Source organism: Gymnodraco acuticeps, unplaced genomic scaffold, assembly GCF_902827175.1.
Source record: "Gymnodraco acuticeps unplaced genomic scaffold, fGymAcu1.1, whole genome shotgun sequence".
Classification (NCBI taxonomy): Eukaryota; Metazoa; Chordata; class Actinopteri; order Perciformes; family Bathydraconidae; genus Gymnodraco; species Gymnodraco acuticeps.
Window position 1 is genome coordinate 1,973,186 of NW_022992336.1, and position 18,537 is coordinate 1,991,722.

The 18,537-nt window shown below is 38.8% G+C and overlaps 2 protein-coding genes across 14 annotated transcripts in view; both read right to left on the bottom strand.

The window, feature by feature from the left end:
- LOC117541445 (protein MTSS 1-like) overlaps positions 1–7,466 on the bottom strand; it is a 50,923-nt gene extending 43,457 nt beyond the window's left edge. For 6 of the 13 annotated variants that reach the window (XM_034208591.1, XM_034208601.1, XM_034208599.1 and 3 more), the window contains exons 1-4: positions 6,944–7,466; positions 5,719–5,754; positions 4,877–4,938; positions 173–246 (exon numbers count right to left, since the gene is read on the bottom strand). In XM_034208591.1, the coding sequence (XP_034064482.1) occupies positions 173–246; positions 4,877–4,938; positions 5,719–5,754; positions 6,944–7,015 (244 nt within the window). In that variant the 5' untranslated portion in view covers positions 7,016–7,466. The remainder of the gene's footprint in view (positions 1–172; positions 247–4,876; positions 4,939–5,718; positions 5,755–6,943) is intronic. The other 7 variants (XM_034208594.1, XM_034208600.1, XM_034208602.1 and 4 more) reach the window with 2 other exon arrangements.
- Positions 7,467–8,911: 1,445 nt separating this feature from the next.
- mal2 (mal, T cell differentiation protein 2) lies at positions 8,912–18,250 on the bottom strand. The gene is made up of 4 exons (XM_034208579.1): positions 17,960–18,250; positions 16,604–16,774; positions 11,752–11,952; positions 8,912–9,943 (listed from the first exon to the last, which is right to left on the bottom strand). Exons 1-4 carry the CDS (start codon positions 18,074–18,076, stop codon positions 9,872–9,874), a joined length of 561 nt encoding a protein of 186 aa, XP_034064470.1. The 5' UTR covers positions 18,077–18,250; the 3' UTR covers positions 8,912–9,871.
- Positions 18,251–18,537: the final 287 nt, after the last annotated feature.

Genomic DNA, 18,537 nt, shown 5'->3' on the forward strand with positions numbered 1-18,537 from the left:
ATACTGACACATAGGTGCCCAGACAACAGTGGGTTAACTGATTTAACCCTGGAAGCACCGTGCTACTAAGAGTGGAAATTACACAGTTTCCTTTGAGAGTCAAGGGATAGTTCTGCCGTAGAAGACCACTGTTTATACACTCAAGCCTATAAATACATGAGTTTATTCATACCACGTGAGTTGGTAGCCAGGTCGGCCACTTTCTGAAAGGCATCGAGGAAAGCCGCCACAGCAACCACCGTCGCCCTGGAGAGAAAAGAGAGGTTTAGTATGAAAATCCCACTGACTTTACTGATATGAAACAATTTACAATACCATGTTTTTTAATAAATAAAGGAGAAACTAATTAGCAGTAGAGGTACTTCAAATCAGTCAAAGGTTACGTGAACACAAGTGGCTGATCAACAACAGCAATGACATACAAGTGTTGGCAAGCAACGAAAGAAATGAGATGATAAACTTATCAGATCTTCTTTGACTCGGTAGAGAGAGATAAACACCTTCTGCGCAGGCATGCACAAACTAAATGTGTACAAATGTTAGATTATGAAGTTTACATCCTGGTAATTTGAACACTTAAGTATGAATGATAGTGTCTGTATGTATTGTGAGCGTGTGAGTAAGTTCAAACTTAAACGTGCCCCGCTGTGTGAGGAATGTCTCTTTGATTACTTAGAGACCGCTGGAATCTGTCCAGGCTCAGCAGTCCTGAGCCCAGTTTGCCGCACTTACAGGTCAATGAAGGGATCAATGTGGGATCTACCCTGTTCAGACTCAAATGGAAAAAGGGCTTATGGGAAATTCCCAACTCATACCTGCTTTTTATCGTGTGTGGTTAACCACACAGTATTCACAAATTGCAGTATAAAATAATGCTGAAGACTAAAGAAAGGTCAAGATTCGAGTGGTCATTTAAAAAAGAAGTGGATGCTTGGTGAAAGATTACTCTCAGTTTTACTCATACTTGCTGGTAAACTAGCTGACTAGTTACTTTGCTAGCTGGCAACATGTTGCCTCATTGGCAGGCCAGATGACTAGTTAACTGGAAAATACTGACTCACCTTCTCCAGAAGCAACCAGCCTCATGATTAACATCACAGGTGTGGAGATGACGCTCTTAGTGTGTGTACATGCTTTTATGCAATATCTGATCCCATGAATAGAGACAACATACCCATAAATCATGCCAGAATAAGCATGTTTGTCTAAGCTCCGTGCAAAGCTTAATTTGTTAACACCTCTTATCTTTGAAGGGCTGACAGAAAACCATCAGAACACAACCTGTGAGTTTCCATAAACACACCAGACAGGTAGCTTTAACAAGTGGGAAAAACACCAGCTGAGAACAGGCTGCTGGCACCTCTCAACTTTGACTTGCAGATGGATATGTAAGGTGTATTTTAACACCATTGCATATCTGTCTGTTTTCTGATATTACCGAGTATTTTTTAGCATGATCAAATATTTAAAATACTCTATGGATTAAAATTGTTCTTAGAAGATGTTCATAATGCTGAGTTGAGAAGTATTTTCTAAATCTAAACCAACTCAAGTCTGTTAAAGTTATCAGTCACTTTATGGAGTTAACATCTTAGAAGGGCCTTCTACAAAGCATGAACAAAAGGAAAAAGAGAACATAACTGGTAAACAACACTGACCCAAAACTGAATTACAGGCCTTAATATTCTTCTACATTCATTTGACAGGCAAGCCTTAGTATTAAGTAAATTAAGGAACTTCCTTTGTCACTCAAAAACTTCCTAAAATATTGGCTAATAAGGGCTGTGTTGTTGCAGAGCTGACCAGAAGATCCAAGGGTGTGTCCTGCATGTGGAAAAAGAAACATACGCGCAGGCACACACAGATTCCTTTCTATTTAAAGCCCACTGCGGCCACCAGAGCAACCTCCAACTGATATCCGTCTCCACTCATTTATACCTTATATACACTGGTCTGTGGATTTTATTTTACGTGCACTAGCAGCCGGGTCTTGTTCAGTCAAGTTTAATGTATTAATCAAAAACAGGTTTGCGTGGCCGTACAGCCTACTTTAAGTGGATCCAGTCATCGAAAGTTAAATGCGACATTGCCAAGAATTGTGAAATAATCGTTATTGAAAAATCAACCAAACAAAACATTTCCGGCTCAGTTGACAGTGACTAATAATTAATATTATCAGGTATTCATTTAAGCTCAGACAGTAAGCAAAAAAGCCTCAAGATTTGTGTTGACATTTAAATAAAAAAAAGCATTTCTGCCGCTCCGTACAGTGCTCCGAGTGCTACCATTGGCCTTCAAATCTGCACACGCCCCTGTCCGGGAGTCAAGACAAACGACTAACATATCTATTCCACAAGGCCCTGGCCGAGCCAATCTAAACTCCCCAAAGACCCTGGCGTAGCTCTCCCTGACAATGATACATTCAGCACTGCTGCTCCCATCTATTCTTAGCACAACTGAGCCTGGAATGTGACTGTAGTAAATAGGAATCATAGAAAGAGGTTGTGTTTAACACTACTTGTTTGACACATCATACAAAGACTCATGACAGAGATAAGTCCTTTGAGCATGTGTTAAGCAAGTTTGTATATGTACATATGTCTGTACTGTATGTATCCGTCTATCAAACTACATATTAAAGGGCTCCTCCATGAGACAAATTAAATTGTTTAACCATAGAGCTCATACGATGAATTTGAAGTTTTTGAGGTGGTCTTTTTTCACAAAAAAACCTCAGAAGCAATAGGAGGGAGGCATAGCTCTGACACAGCTGCAACAACCATGAGACACCAAACACTCAAGTTGAAAGAGGACTGTGATTAGAAATCAGCTAGCCTATATTCCACCCTGCCCTCTTTCTTCAAAGCTGTTCTGTGCGTGTGTGTGCGCGTGTGTGTGTGTGTGTGTGTGTGTGTGTGTGTGTGTGTGTGTGTGCACGTGATGGCTGCTCAAAACCAGAATGGCCAGGAAAAAAACACCATATTTGGACCAAAAAAAAATGACAGAACAGGCCCAGCACTGTAATTGGTTGATTTCCTAGTTGAGAGGGGCGCAGAGGGTCTAAATTACAGAGCAGTGTGCCTCAGGACGTCATTACACACACAGACATGCCGCTACCACTGCTGGCTAGTCACTTATCCAGGCCGTGGAGGGAAGGTGGGTGTGTTTGTGATTTAATGTGTGTGTATGTGTGTGTGTGTGTATGTGTGTGTATGTGTGTGTGTGTGTGTGTGTGTGTGTGTGTGTGTGTGTGTGGTGTGTGTGTGTGTGTGTGGTGTGTGTGTGTGTGTGTGTGTGTGGTGTGTGTGTGTGTGTGTGTGTGTGTGTGGTGTGTGTGTGTGTGTGTGTGGTGTGTGTGTGTGTGTGTGTGTGTGTGTGTGTGTGTGTGTGTGTGTGTGTGTGTGTGTGTGTGTGTGTGTGTGTGTGTGTGTGTGTGTGTGTGTGTGTGTGTATCCTTCTATGTAGCCTGGTCCCCAAGCAGATTACAGAGGTCCTTGGGTATGGGGGGTTATGCTGTAGTCTAAAGGGCTAGTTTAGCCAAGTTTAAGTGGCTGGAGAAGGTCTTTAAAGCTTTATTTGTGGGTCATAGCGAGCAAAGCCCAGATAGCACACCCTTATTAGAGCTACAGCAGCAAGGGGATTGCTATAGCCAACCATATGCCACAACCACTGCTGCCTGGAGCAGGGCGTAAGTTAAGCTTCATCAGGAAACAAGCTAGCCTAAAATATTATAATACGGTCGTCTTTCTCTGAATGACACTTAACTCTTCCTGTAAATAAGGTATTTCTCTTTTCTGGGTAGGAAGGGGGTGTATTGCCATCAAATAAGTAGGTCAAAGATGACAGGTGGAATTGTTCTTTTATCCTGGCCCAGACACACAGACATCCTATTGCCAAAGAGCCAGTCATTAGCAACAAGGCCACAAATACTCCCCTGAGCTGTAGCATGGCAGGGTCACATATTTAACCCCTGAATGATGGAGACACTTGAATAACATATCACCATTAATCAGCCTTAATACTGAAACAAATGGAAGAATGGGACAGTGAGTGGCCCCTGGAAAGTATTGTTGAGTCCCTGAGCCTTTATGCACCTGTCACTGACGGTCTGTCTCAGGACACGTGGACACTTAAATGGCTAGAGAACTGTCATGCATTGTTAATCAGAGAATCATTTAGACCACAGGACATCCATATTTACAGTACTTGCAGGACAATAAGCTTTTATTCCAGCTGTCATAAGGTGTTTGTCTCCTGACACGTGGCCACTTAAAACCAACTAGGGGAGGTGGCTGGGATTGGCATCCATTGTTAGCAGATGACTTGGAATAATTTTGGCAGGAGGTGTGCAAATTTACAGCGGTAGAAACACAAATTAAATCAGGCTTAAGAAGACTAAATGGGGTAGAGGGACACATAATGCCCCCCTGGAAAGTATTGTTAAGAGATTAGGCTTTTTATGTCGACTGTCATTGCTTGTTAGTGTAAGGATAAATGGCCACTTAAAACTTATTCAACACGGAATTGACACTGACATCCAACACAAAAGGGCATAAAATGCAGAAAAATACTTGAATTTTTTTGTGTTTGAGGGTTATTTTGGGATATCAGAGATGTTATGCTACAGTCAAAGAGGAGTCACTCTAGCCAGGAACAGTTTTAGTTAGTGATCCAAAATGTGTATTGTCAAATTACAATTGACATTTAGCGTAACATTTCGGAGAAATTGGCTAAAGAAAATGCTTATTAATAGAAGTTTCTTTCAGTTACTGTTATGCAAATATGAGAAGTAATATCTTAATAGTTTGTGTTTCATTTATCAAAAAAATACAGAAACATACAATTGTGTTTAATGTAAACATAAAGACGGTCTCACCTGAGCTGCGACTGCAGTTTGCCGGCCTTTGTGATAAAGTCCTCCCAGATAGGGTAGCTGCTCTGTAAGGGGAACAGAAAACAGAAACATGAATGATACAAACATCACTAAAGATGTCACTATTCCCACAGTTACCTAACAGTTTAATCGACAAGAGGCCATACTGATGCCTCACCTCCCCTGCAGGGCTAAACAGAGCTAACCAAGGTGTAGGCTTTCCCATACATGCAAGCCAGTTACGCATGTCACCCCTAAACACATGTTTTTCCTTCTTGTTGCCAGTGGACCTGAGGGAATCGGATTGAAGTTATAGGACATACTGTAATGTCCTGCATATAATAGGTTTTAAAATGGGTCACAGGCCTCTTTTGGAACGATCCCCACACAATAAGAGCACTAATACATGGTTTAATGAGCCTGGTTTCCAGAGGGACTCTACATTTACTCAATTCAGGTCCTGGGCTGAAAATAGTTTAGAAGAGCCTTCTATCAAAACCATCACAGAGAACAAGTGGCCTAATGCAACTCTCTTCGACACCACCAGATAATGTGATGCATATCGCATGAGCTCATGTTTGTCACTAATGTGCCACTACTGTCAGGGGTCTGAGGAATGTCATGTTATGATGTCAAACATTACACCCAACAAACAACTCAACTCTCTCCAACTATGGTAACTCGTTTTTGCCTCTTGAATTTCCCTTACATCACTTATTTTAAATCTCCTACCACCAGCTCTCCCTGATGCTCTGCCACAGATATCAAACACTGGCAGCTTTCTCTGCATTTCTCATATCATGTCTTACTGCTTGTGTTGACAGCTTAGGTTTAGTGAGCTTTACCTTATTTTTTGAGTACATAACTCCATCTGTAGCGCTCTAAAAGACAAAAACATCACTGGAAATGAGTACAGACAAAACTAATTTCGCAATGGAATGTTTCCACTAGATTGTATGGCAGTAAAAAGACAGGGGAGCCATGAACTACCTGGTGAAGTGAGACATGGGCCTCTGAGAAGTGCTGAATATCTGAGCAGTATTCATAACAAACTTTATGACTTCAATAGACCCGATATGTGTCCATTTGACCTCCCATGTCAAAGCCTTCAGACCTTAAGGGTTATTTTTTTTACCCTGACAGCTACATTCACGGAATTCCTTCAGTCAAGTACAACAGCTGGGAAATTGCTAAGTCTCGTTGACCAAGCTGTAAGAGATTACATCAAAAATAATATGCCTTAGCTTTAAGACTGAAGATTGCCCTATTTAGCCTTTATCCAATGTTGGCTGCAGCTTCAGGCTAAACTGGAACACATTGACGTAAAATTGACTAATTTTTTTAATACAATAAAATGGGAGGAAACATTTGAGTGCAGTCAAATATTATTTATAATTTAGCTAGCCACCACAAAAACAAAAACGTACATAGTTATGTTAATATACAGGCAGGTTAAGGAGCACTTTCGTGTTAGAATCCAGTTTAATGCCAGTACGTTTACACATCAAAGGAAATTGCTTTGACGTATGGTGGTGCAAACATAAACAAAGAAATGAGGAGAAAGAGAGAACAAATACATATAATGATTATTTAAAAATGTTTAAAAACAAATGTTACATTAAAAAAGAATAAAGAAAAGTGTTTACACTAAATATAAATACACAAAAATGAACTAAAAAACGTAGTTAGCTACAATGAATATATGGCAATATATAACAGTAGAATATATTTTAAAGTGGAGGGCTGTGCAGATGTGTAGAAAAGTTATGGACTACTTATCATAACCATAATTTGAGCTAATAACCCAACTTTTCCACTTTAGACCACTACATTCTGTCGACTTTAAGTTATAACGAAATGTTTCAATAAGAAGATTGATGCATATTTCAGTCGGGTTCAGAAAGCTAACTGTTGGTTGACCTAACACACATTGATTAGCTGACTCAAACGGTAATCCACATTTACGACATTAGACAGATGTTTGGGAAGTAACTGGCAGTGAAAGTTTTCGCACGTCACTTAAAGGATCTCAGATAACATTACTTGTGTTGTAAATGTCTTCTGGCCTACCTTCATGTCTCCGATAACAGTTTGGAAAAGTCCTCCAAAAGCGCTGCATTCCTTCTCGATAACAGCCTCCATTTTCAGGACTAACTCCAGCGGTCAGTCCCGACTCGGTGAGCCGCTTTCACTTCTCCACCTCCGCTCTCCAGGAAAAGCAAATACTCCCAAAATATAAACAAAAACGAAATAAACCACCTATGTAAAGCTGCTGCAGTGACTTAACCGACTCACAACAACTTTCGTATCGGTGGAATGTGCAAAGAAACACAGCTCGGTTCTGCTCGGTTGCACCGTTTACTTGAAATCAAAAGAAGCTGCTGGGACGAAAGAGACATTTAAATCCCCCTCTCTCTGCCAAGCTCATGCCCATGGCTGGACCGTGAAGATGCTCTTTTGCAGTTTGCTAGTCGAAAATATAAATATTCCCAATGTTAGACTGGTAATGTTATTCCGTATATTGACAGGTAAATGCCGACACTCACTGGTGCTCCTACTGCCTTCTCAACACTGACTGAGAGAGAGAAAACAAGACGAGAAATTACCGCCAAGCCTACCTACCTGCATAAAGAAAAGCATGCACTTCCGGTTGAGTATTTTACACCAAAATAAAGCACGTGATAAATTGGAATATTTTAAAGTCGTCTTCTTCTCTTTTTTTTACACCTAAAATCATGTGATATATATTTGAAATCAGCAAAAGCTCAAGTTAGTAATATTAGTTTATCATTATTTTGAAAATATAGTACACGAAACATGACATCCCAATAAAAAAATACAACGTTGTGAACGTGTACATCATTTCAGATAGAACATAATCTTAAACGACCAGCTCGTCTTAAAACTTGTTTTAATACACGTTTACGGGCGTGTTGTTGCTTTTATTTTGAAGGAATACCCGCGATACTTGCGCTATTTTTCAGTTTGACTTGACTCCATGCTTCATGGTGATGGGAGACGCATAGGTGAGCTGTGAGTGAAAAAGACAAGCCAAACTGAATAAGAAGTAATGACTATTCTAACCGTAGAACAATTTATTCTGACAATGTGGACTAAGGGTGCATGATACAAGCACAATATTGAATTACGTTAGCAATACTTTTTTTTGACGCAAACGTTTTACTATGTATACATAAGCATGGGATAAATATTGAAAAGTTAAACGGTTGTAGATAATGGGCGACATCTAGTGGCTGAAATAAGAATGACAACATAGATGTATTATGACGTTATATTGACTTTGCTTTTATTTGTAAACGTTTCTATAAGGGCATTAAGATATAGCAAATGTTAATGACACTAACCTTGACGTCAAAATATGCCCTATAATAGCTTCACAAACATCACTACATCAAACATTTCCATAAAACTAGATAACAATACATTAAATATTAAGATAGATATTTGCATATATACATGTACATTTTATTAATCACAATCAGAACTTGCAATGCTGCATACATATAAGTTATAAGGCTACATACACTCATCTCTACATCAAAAACTTGTAACACCAACTGGTGTATCAGAGAAAACTGCCAGCCAAAGCAACATGTGGTGGAGATAGCCCTAACACCAACTCAAATAGTTAGTCTCAAATAGATGTTATGGACAAATGCTGTATAGATGCGTTTGAAATGCACATTAAAACATCTGAAAAAGACCAAAACTTCTGCTATGAAGAGAACATTGGAAAAAATGTGTTAGATATGACGTAGACTAAACCTCAACTTGTGAGGATTCAGAATATTTAACGCAATATTTATTATGAAATCCCAAAAGTACTTCTCGGCTTTATTTGCATATCTTTTAATGTCATTTGAGTTGATTGGTGAACAACAGGGCTAAATCACTGTTTTACCCTCTCACAGATGAAGAGATGGACCTTGTTCACAATTGTTTTTTTACTTGAGTGGCTTATTGTGGCAACACTGTGGCAGGAAACACTGCACCTTGTAATGATGCTCAGACAAGAGCTTATTTTTTCTTTGAAACCTTTATTTGTGTAGTTCTTAAAAGCATTTCAAATTTCAAGAAAAACCAAGTGTTAAAACAAATGTATTAAAAACAATTTTAAGTTAACAACATGTATATGCAAAAAAGCATACAGTAAATACAACTAATACATCATGTAGCAATATGATTATTGATGCTATACATACATACATTTAATGATCCATTAGTAGATTAAGATCACGGTTTGAAATATAGTAGCTGACTGATGAGAAACAGTCAAAATGGAGTTGGCCACAAATGACTGCACTCAGACAGTTTAAACAGTAACACATATTATTATGTAACTTATGTTAACTGAGAATGGAATAATTGTTACAATATATGAACAACTGAAGACGTTGGATACAAAGTTCTCACAATAAGAATTACGATTTTGAAATTTAAATATCAGATCAATTTACACTTTTAATAGGATTACATTGAAATGTAATAGAATTCATATCAAAATCTAGTGAGAAAATAGCTCCTTAGCACCAAGGAAACTGAAGGACAGTAAAAACCATCATCTTTCAAACAAATTGCACCATCACATTATTGTTATGCAGTGCTTTATCCATGAGCAGCATTAATAGGCATGTTGTAGTGGTCATTTGAAAAGGGGAATAGTTCCTCATATGAGAATGACTGTGTATAGCCAACTTAAACTGCAATTCTTTATTCCTATCCTATAGACACTTCAAACAGCACTGACTGAACCTACCTGAACCCAAACCTTTAACAGATTTATTGCGGGAATATTATTGTCCAGAACATTTAACACATGTTTGACTGAGGCAAACATTTGAAATATATGTATTACTTTTACCTTTTTATGATGCAAGTTAACCATCAGGAAATAACTGATGGTGTGCTGATGTTTTAATACATGCTGAAGTCATGAAAATGTTTTTATACTGAAGTTTCCAGTTTAGTTTTTTCTGGTTACGACATCCACCTCTTGAATCCCATCACCATACTGCAGCCATAACATAATGTCACCACAAATGCAAATACCTGGGATAAAAAGACAAAAGGAGAGAGAGCAAAAACACAGTTGGTCAGAAATACCCCAGCAATTTCACTCACATTTGCTGACTGATAACTTATTAGTTTGTTCCATATCTATTTATAATATTTGTTTTGTTCAGTAGGTTCCTACAGGTCTGTAGGATCACTTACTAATTGTAATCTGCCAAAGACAACATTTAAGTATATACACTGGAGGAAATAAGTATTTGTTCCCTTGCCGATTTTGTAAGTTTATCCACTTACAAAGAAATGAACAGTCTTTAATTGTAATGGTAGGTTTATTTGACTAATGAGAGAGAATATCAAAAAGAAAATCCAGAAATTGACATTATATAAAAGCTACAAATGTATTTGTATTTAACTGTGGGAAAAATAGTATGTGATCCCCTTGCAACCAACAGGAATTCTGGCTCCCACAGACCAGTTACATAAGTCCGCTTCCTTTAAAAAAGTACTCCTAATATCAACTTGTTACCTGTATAAAAGACACCTGTCCACAGAATCAATCAATCTGATTCCAACCGCTCAACCACATGGGCAAGACTAAAAAGCTGTCTGAGGCCCTCAGGAACAAGACAGTAGACCTACAAAAGGCTGGGATTGGCTACAAGACCATCAGAAAGCAGCTTGGTGAGAAGGAGACAACTGTTGATGCGATTATTCAGAAGGACAATGTGTGTGTTTCTAAATGGAAGAAAGACAAAATGAGCATCAATCGCCCTCTGCCTGGGGCTCCACACAAGATCTCGTGAGGGAAAGGTGAGGGATCAGCCAAGAACTACACGGGAGGAACTTGTTAATGATCTCAAGGCAGCTGGGACCACAGTCACCAAGAAAACTATTGGTAACACATTACACCATAATGGATCAAATCCTGCAGCGCTGCAAGGGCCCCCTGCTCAAGAAGAACATGAAAGGCCCGTCTGAAATGTGCCAATCGTCATCTGAATGATTCAGAGAAGGCTTGTGAGAATATGATCTGGTCAGATGAGAACAAAATCCAGATCAAGGCATCAACTCGACACACCGTGTTTGGAGGAAGAGATATGCTGACTATAACCCCAGAACACCATCCCCAACGTCAAGCATGGAGGTGGAAACATTATGCTTTGGGGGTGAGGAGTGGACCAAAATCCTTCCTGAGATGTGCACATACCTGGAGACCAACTACAAGAAGCGTCTGACAGAGGTCTGTCCAACGAGGGTTTCTCCACCAAGTACTAACACATGTTTTGCAAGGGGATCAAATATTTCCCACAGTTAAATGCAAATCCATTTTTATCTTTTATATAATGTCAATTTCTCGATTTTTTTTTTTGTTGATATTCTCTCTCATTAGTCAAATAAACCTACCATTAAACTCATAGACTGTTCATTTGTTTCTAAGTGGGCAAACTAACTAAATCTGCAAGGGATCAAATACTTATTTCCTCCACTGTATATATAAATTAAACAAAGAACAGCAAGCAAAGTCAAGAATTTGTACTTCTTTGTACACAAATGTGTCATCTGAGGTGTTTCTCTGAAAGTAAGCTATTAAGAGCCTGAAAGAATAACAGGGTGGATATCAGATATAGTTCATCAATTAACTTTTCGTAGAACCTTTGGATTCTTTTTTCTAGTCTTTCTAAGGCACTCAGCAGGTACCTTCCTAAGTCAAATGTAACAGGGTTTAACATTATGGTACATTTCATTAAATAATACTGAGTCCATTATGATAATATGATTTAAAACACACAAACTTTGCACACTGTGATACAGACTTCATTTAAAAACAGGTATATAGCACTCACCGTGGCTGCCACATTAACACTGTATTGCCTGTCATCCATGACTGTGAATATATTGCCCCGAGGGTAAGCTATACACATGACAGTTTCAGTGCTGTTGGGCAGTATCTTGATGTGGGCTCCTCCATTCGCTGCCGTAGTTGCTGCCTCCAACACAAAGGCGGCAAAGTAGAAAAGCAATGCCATAAAATGGTAAGTCACATCCTGTGGGACAAAAAAAAGTATGCATTAGATATAAAAACAAAACAGTAATAGCAGCAGTTGGATATAAAGAATGGCCAACATGTCAGTTGTATCCCCTCGGGTAATTATTAGACAATGCACTGGTAACTAAAGCTAACTGGACTTTGGAAGTCACATAACAAACATGGCCATCTGTCAATAACCCAAGCTTTTACACTAATTCCCTTTACACAAGAGCAACACAAAAACATGGCAAATTATGGAAACATTTAAAATAAAGGAGTATAAAATGGAAGTCAACATATTAAGGAAAAACCACAAAGAAAAACAGAGAGAGGGATTAAGATGCAGAGGGAAAAAGGGGGTGTCAGAATATTTAAGCAGGTTAATAAGACTGTGTTGTCGCTGGACTACAGGCAGGCCTTTGTTATAGTGTGAGCTCATCATCCATGTCACTCATTGTTCGGCCGAAAGCAAACAAACCCAGACACCGGGCTCCTTCTGGGAGCAGAGCCTGGAGCCTGAGGGAAGGCTGGCTCTGTCTGAGGACCCAGACGCATCACACAGTACATAACAGTGACTTCATGTGTTTATATGTATATACATTTAACAGTGAATCACTTTTCTATCATACAGACCTTGCACTCACAGAGAATGCTCCCCACTGCTGCTTAGAGATGTTCTTGTAATAGTGATTTTATGTTGTTTACATTATATATTTTCCGTCCACAACTTTGTGTAGGTGAACATGTTTATTGAAAATGTCATAAGCAGGGTATTTGAAATGCCTATAACCTAGAGCAGTGGTTCCCAAACTTTTTGTGCCCAAGGCACACCAAAGGACAAGTAAAAATCTCAAGGCACACCTATTGTGCAAAATAGCCCTTATAACACGTGTTATCACTCATATCATGTAAAATATCTGTAAATGTGCATAATTATTTACTAATGCAAAATAAAATGTGACAAAGACAACTATATTACTCATGAAATATTTATTAACGAAATATTTCAGAAATTAATTTGAAACTTTATCAAATTAGGCTTCATCAAAGCAGCAACACACTCATTTAAACCAGACAGGTCACAAAATTAACATTTCAGCAATCAGCATTGAAACATGTGCTATTGTAAATATTTTTGCCGACTTACAAATTAGTGAGATACATGTGCCTGTCGGGGCGTGCAGAATTTTGTAATCCTTGGTGGCACTGAGGAGAGGGCCACTCGCAAGTCCTGTTCAACAGAGCCGTGACCTCCTGTTGTTCTTCATGTAAACCAGAGTAGAGAACGCCAACTCCAGTTACTAATTTTTTTCAATATATTACATATTACTTTAAAAAAAGTAATATATTACACTACTTCATTACTATCTACATACGTTACTTTACTCGCCGAGCACGTACGAACTTGCGCATGCGTGAGTCAGGGTTCATACACTTTTTCACCAATGACTTTTCCATGACTTCTCAATGACCTTTACTTAATTTTCCATGACCAAAAAAAAAAATTACCACTGAAAATGGTTTATTTGAACATGGAACTGGAAAATAAGGTCTGCATATGAAACATGTTGTGCCTATCTAAAACAAATCAAATAGTAGGCTTACTAGCTTCTACACGCTAAAGCAACTGCAGTCAGGGAGGCAAACTCATCAGGTATGAAAAAGGTGACAAGGATCCGAGCCCCCCGACCCCACGGAATATCGGCTTTAAAATGAGGAACAGAGGATTTTAGCAGTCAGAACAACTAAAGCAGCAGGTAATAATAACAGAAACGTCAAAGAGTCACATCTAATAGAAATATATAAAAGCATTTATTTTAATTGTGTAGCAGTCAGTTTATAATTCTGGCTGTTGAGCATTTTGAAAATGTATTTTCATGCCTCTGTGCAAGGCTGTCTTTCTATCTGTATAGCCACTGGTGTAAAGTAACTAAGTTCATAAACTCAACAAGTACTATACGTGGGTACAATTTTGAGATACTTGTACTTTATTTAAGTATTTCAATGTTTTGCTACTGTGTACTTCTACTCCTCTACAGAGGTACATAGTGTACTTCTACTCCTCTACAGTTCAGAGGTAATGATAGAGTATTCCTACACTCTGGTACTTCTACGCAAGTACAAGATCTGAGTACTCCCACTTTTACTCAAGTACAAGATCTGAGTACTTATACTTTTACTCTAGCACAATATCTATATTTATACCACCTGTTTATAGCCTATGAAAAAAACTATTAGAAAACGAAGGCTAAAGCTAACGTTAGCAGATAGTGACAATGTATGCTAGCTAGCTAGCTCAACGATTCCTTAAATAATATTGCGACAGAAAAACGTTTCAGTTCACATCACGCTCTGCCGCTCTGCTCTGAACGGCCCGTTCTAACAGCTGTTCACCAGCGGCTCAGTCTGTGCCACAGTGACTCCGCACAGTTAACGAACACACCGTAGATAATGTAGCTGACCCTCATCCGGGAGCAGCAGAGTTCAGTCGACAGGCAGGAAGACTCGAGCACACAGCTCGCGCTTCATATATTAAAAAATAACACCATGCGCGTCATGATGGCACATAACAGCTCGCGACCGCAGATTATTTCGGCGATTAGATCAAATGTAAATTAAATTTGACGCAACTTTAGTTACATTTCCATGACTTTTCCAAAACTTTGGGAAAAATATTGTTTTTCCATAACTTTCCAGGGCCTGGAATTTGCATTTTGAATTTCCTTGACTTTTCCAGGTTTTCAATGACCGTACGAACCCTGGTGAGTGGCAATAACTTTCCTTACCAGCAGGCGGCGGTAGTGTGTATTTGTCATTCAAAACAGGCAACCGGAAGACAGAGAAGAAGAACAGACTACGTGATATAAACAAACAACAAATAGCTGTGCGGTAGCTTCACCTTAGCATGTGTTCTTTGCAGGTGTTTGTTGAGGTTTGACCACGTGGTGTTTCCAGCAGTGGATAACAGCTTCTGGCCTGGACACAGTTTGCACCTCACCGTCACATTCCTGTCTATTCTTCGGACGAACTCAAAATAATGGGCAAACCTCCCACCCCTCGAGAGTTATCGCTGACTCAGCCATGTTTATGCAGCACTGCACGTGGAGATGTGGACGCACAAGTCGCGCAAATTACGTACATATAAACCTACAAAGTACTGATATAGTAAATTAAAAAAGTATTATTTTTGTGTAGTTGTATATTGCAATAATAACGTATGGTTGTCACAAAATCCCACGGCACACCAGGACTTGCCTCACGGCACACCGTTTGGGAACCACTGACCTAGAGTCTAGACCCATTATGGTTATTGATGTTTTGACAAGCAAACTAGACATAACTTGCAGATGTTCTGCTAAAATATATACTCATTTGCTGCACTGATTTCTAGCATCTTGAGCCACACGCTTGGTATGATCTTAGAGAGCTAATAAATAGATGATCTGCCTCGCTGTGCAGTTAGATCGAAGAAGAAGCTATTTGTTTAGTACTTGCATTTCAAGCAAGCCCTCCAGCTACTGTTATTATGCTTGTTCTAGATGGTAAAACATACTCTGTTCCATAAGATGTATTGTCTTTTTTATAGGCTAAAGTAGGTTAAGTTTTTACAACACACACACACACACACACACACACACATACACACGATTTGAAACAACTATTTTCTCATAGATGTAGTAATGCCTGACATAATCAGTAATACAACTCAAATGTAATCTGTGTACCCACACTTGAATAGGTGCTGTGTGATGGTGGATGATGATTTGAGTGATTTTCCTTTAGTTTCTCATAGATACAAACTTACATAACAACTAAATGAAAATGTAACTTTAGAATATAATGCAATCTTTAAGCAATTATACTAACAAAAATGTATTTACTTTTCATACATTAAAATGAATTATGTAAAATAGATACAGTATTTCCCCTGCCATTGTCTTGGAGGGGCGCTGCACCCCACCAACGGAGCCCCGCCAACGGAGCCCCACGCCTTTTTTTATATATATATATATATATATATATATATATATATATATATATATATATATATATATATATATATAGCATCAAATTGCAACTAATCTATATCTACTGTCACTTTTAACATTGAACATGTGCTCTTTTATCAAATAAACAAAACGCTTTAATTTTAAGTTGTGAGTTTAGTGTTTTTGACCCTAAGAAAAATACCCAATACCACAGTCCTACCAATGATGATCCACTGATCTACTGGTGGCCTTAACATGGCAACATATGTTACAATGTGCCAGTAAATGCAATGCCTTGTTTACATGCTGCTGTAACAAAAACATTTCCCAAATTGGGATCACTAAAGTACATCTTATCTTATCTATTCTTAAAGACAGGTAAAAAAAATAAAAATAATATTGGCTGTAAATATTTCACGAGGAAATAAACACATTTAATATGTTTGGTATGCCTTAAAGAAGCACACAATGCGCTCAGGTGTAACTTGAAAAAAGGCCCCTTTAAATGTCAGTGCTCATTTCGGTCTGGTTATTTTACATGCCAAGTCCATCTAAAAGACAGGTAGCATAAAAAAACCTGCAATGCTAGACAGCTGTGTATAGATATCTAGCCAGTAAAACTGACAGATAGATAAGCAGGCTGACTATGTTATCTTAACTCATTTGTCTACAGCTCACCAGAACGTTCCAGTCTGTGATGATGCGGTCAGCCAGGCCAGTGACGAGGAAGATGAGGTAGGTGGAGGACAGGATGAAGGAGGTGATGGAGACAAACATCACCCAGCCCTGCAGCAGAGGCACGGGCACATTGGAGGAAGCCACCAGGATCCATACAAGACCACCAAATAACTGGGGGTAGAAATAAACACTCCTATTGGTCATTTTGTTTCATGGACACATTTGCACAGATACAGGCTTAAAGTAAACGACTTATGATGCATTACAAAGGCATGAGGTAGGTGTTTTTTTCTTATGGATGCCTATATCCAATTTTTTTCCAATACCGTCCATAACCCAGATAACAGAATACTGATCCTGCTATACCTCTTTGTTTTCCAAATTGCAACCAAATGTTAGTACTACCTGTGATGAAAGTCAACCAAGTACATCAACTGAAGAACAGCACAGTACTTGAGAACATATTTAAAGTACTTTAAATGCCTTTAGTTGACTTTAATGCAACTTATACTACTGCTCCGCCACATCCCAGAGGAAGATATTGTATTTTTACTCAGCTGCCATTGTAGTTGTTTTTCATTTAAATACAACAAAATAGGTTTTGCATCATCTTGAACATTGCTTTAATACACTGCTGTACACATATCTTCTCAACTATTACTATGTGTGGTGACAAAGTGGAAAGGGAATGTAGCAAGTAATATTGCACATCGTTTGTTTCAAAAACATAACAATATGGTGTTTTGAAAATTCACAAGTATTTAAAGCTTACTTTGGTAATGATAAGATGTTGGAACTCGACATTTGAATAACTGTTTCCACCTAAAGGCCTATCTACATGCTTTCAACTGGAAAAAGATAAGTAGACAAATTATTATAAGGGTGTAGCATGTACAGACACCGAGTCTACTATGTACATGCTACACCCTTATAATAACGTTATATTAAGGTGAAAGGACATTGTACTCAATTTGGTGTTGTACAGGCCTTACACGTATACACTGGCAGGTGTTTTGAACCTCACGACATCGCTCGAGGCGACATTGCCCTTGCTTTGGTTGTCAAGCGTAAGCAAACACAACTCAGCCTCAGCAATCTCAGCGAACATCAGTGCGTTGGTTTAAACCATAGACTGTATGGTTTAAACATACACTCTATGGTGTGCAAACCCTAAGCAGTGCGCATATTAAAGAGGAAAGACGGGTTAAAATCTAACTGTACTTCAACAACACAAGGTTATCAATTATTCATAAAGAATAGTGGCTATGTTCTGCAGTATTCACTCTACAACTCCACTTAAGTCACTGATATAAGAATATCATACAAGAATACGGTGTCTATAAAATACGCACTTACTATTTCTAAACAGACAAGGGCTCCAGAGTAGGTTCTCAATACGTCCAGTCCCAAAGGTAGAGAAAGAGTTGGCGCTGGGAACGAGGTGGCAGCGGGATTAGTGGTTGGTTCCGACATCTCTAAATCTCCCACTCTCTTCTCTCTATCTCCCCCTCTCCTCTGGCTCTCACCCTCTGTCTCCCTCTGAAAAGACTCCGTTGAACAAAGGACGGGAGCAACGGAGGAAATTCCTGTGGAGTCATGTGTCCCCCAAACAGGTCGGACAGGTGCACGCTGCCACTCCCAGCAACCACTGCTGCATTCAAGGACCTTACGGAAGCTCCGAAATATTACTTTTATTTAAAATCTTATGTCACATGTCCGTCTGAGATTAAATGAAAACGTCTCCATTTAAGTGGTATTGATTGGCTGTGCTGATAACTTTTGTATTTTATTAAAATAAACCCACACATTTATATTACGTAGATTTTTGGGGCCACAACATAGGCAATTTAGTCCTTTAACAATTGTAAATATCAGCTTTGGTGCAGCAGTGGGATGTAGCCTACTCATTTAATTTAAGTTCATTAAAGTTAGAA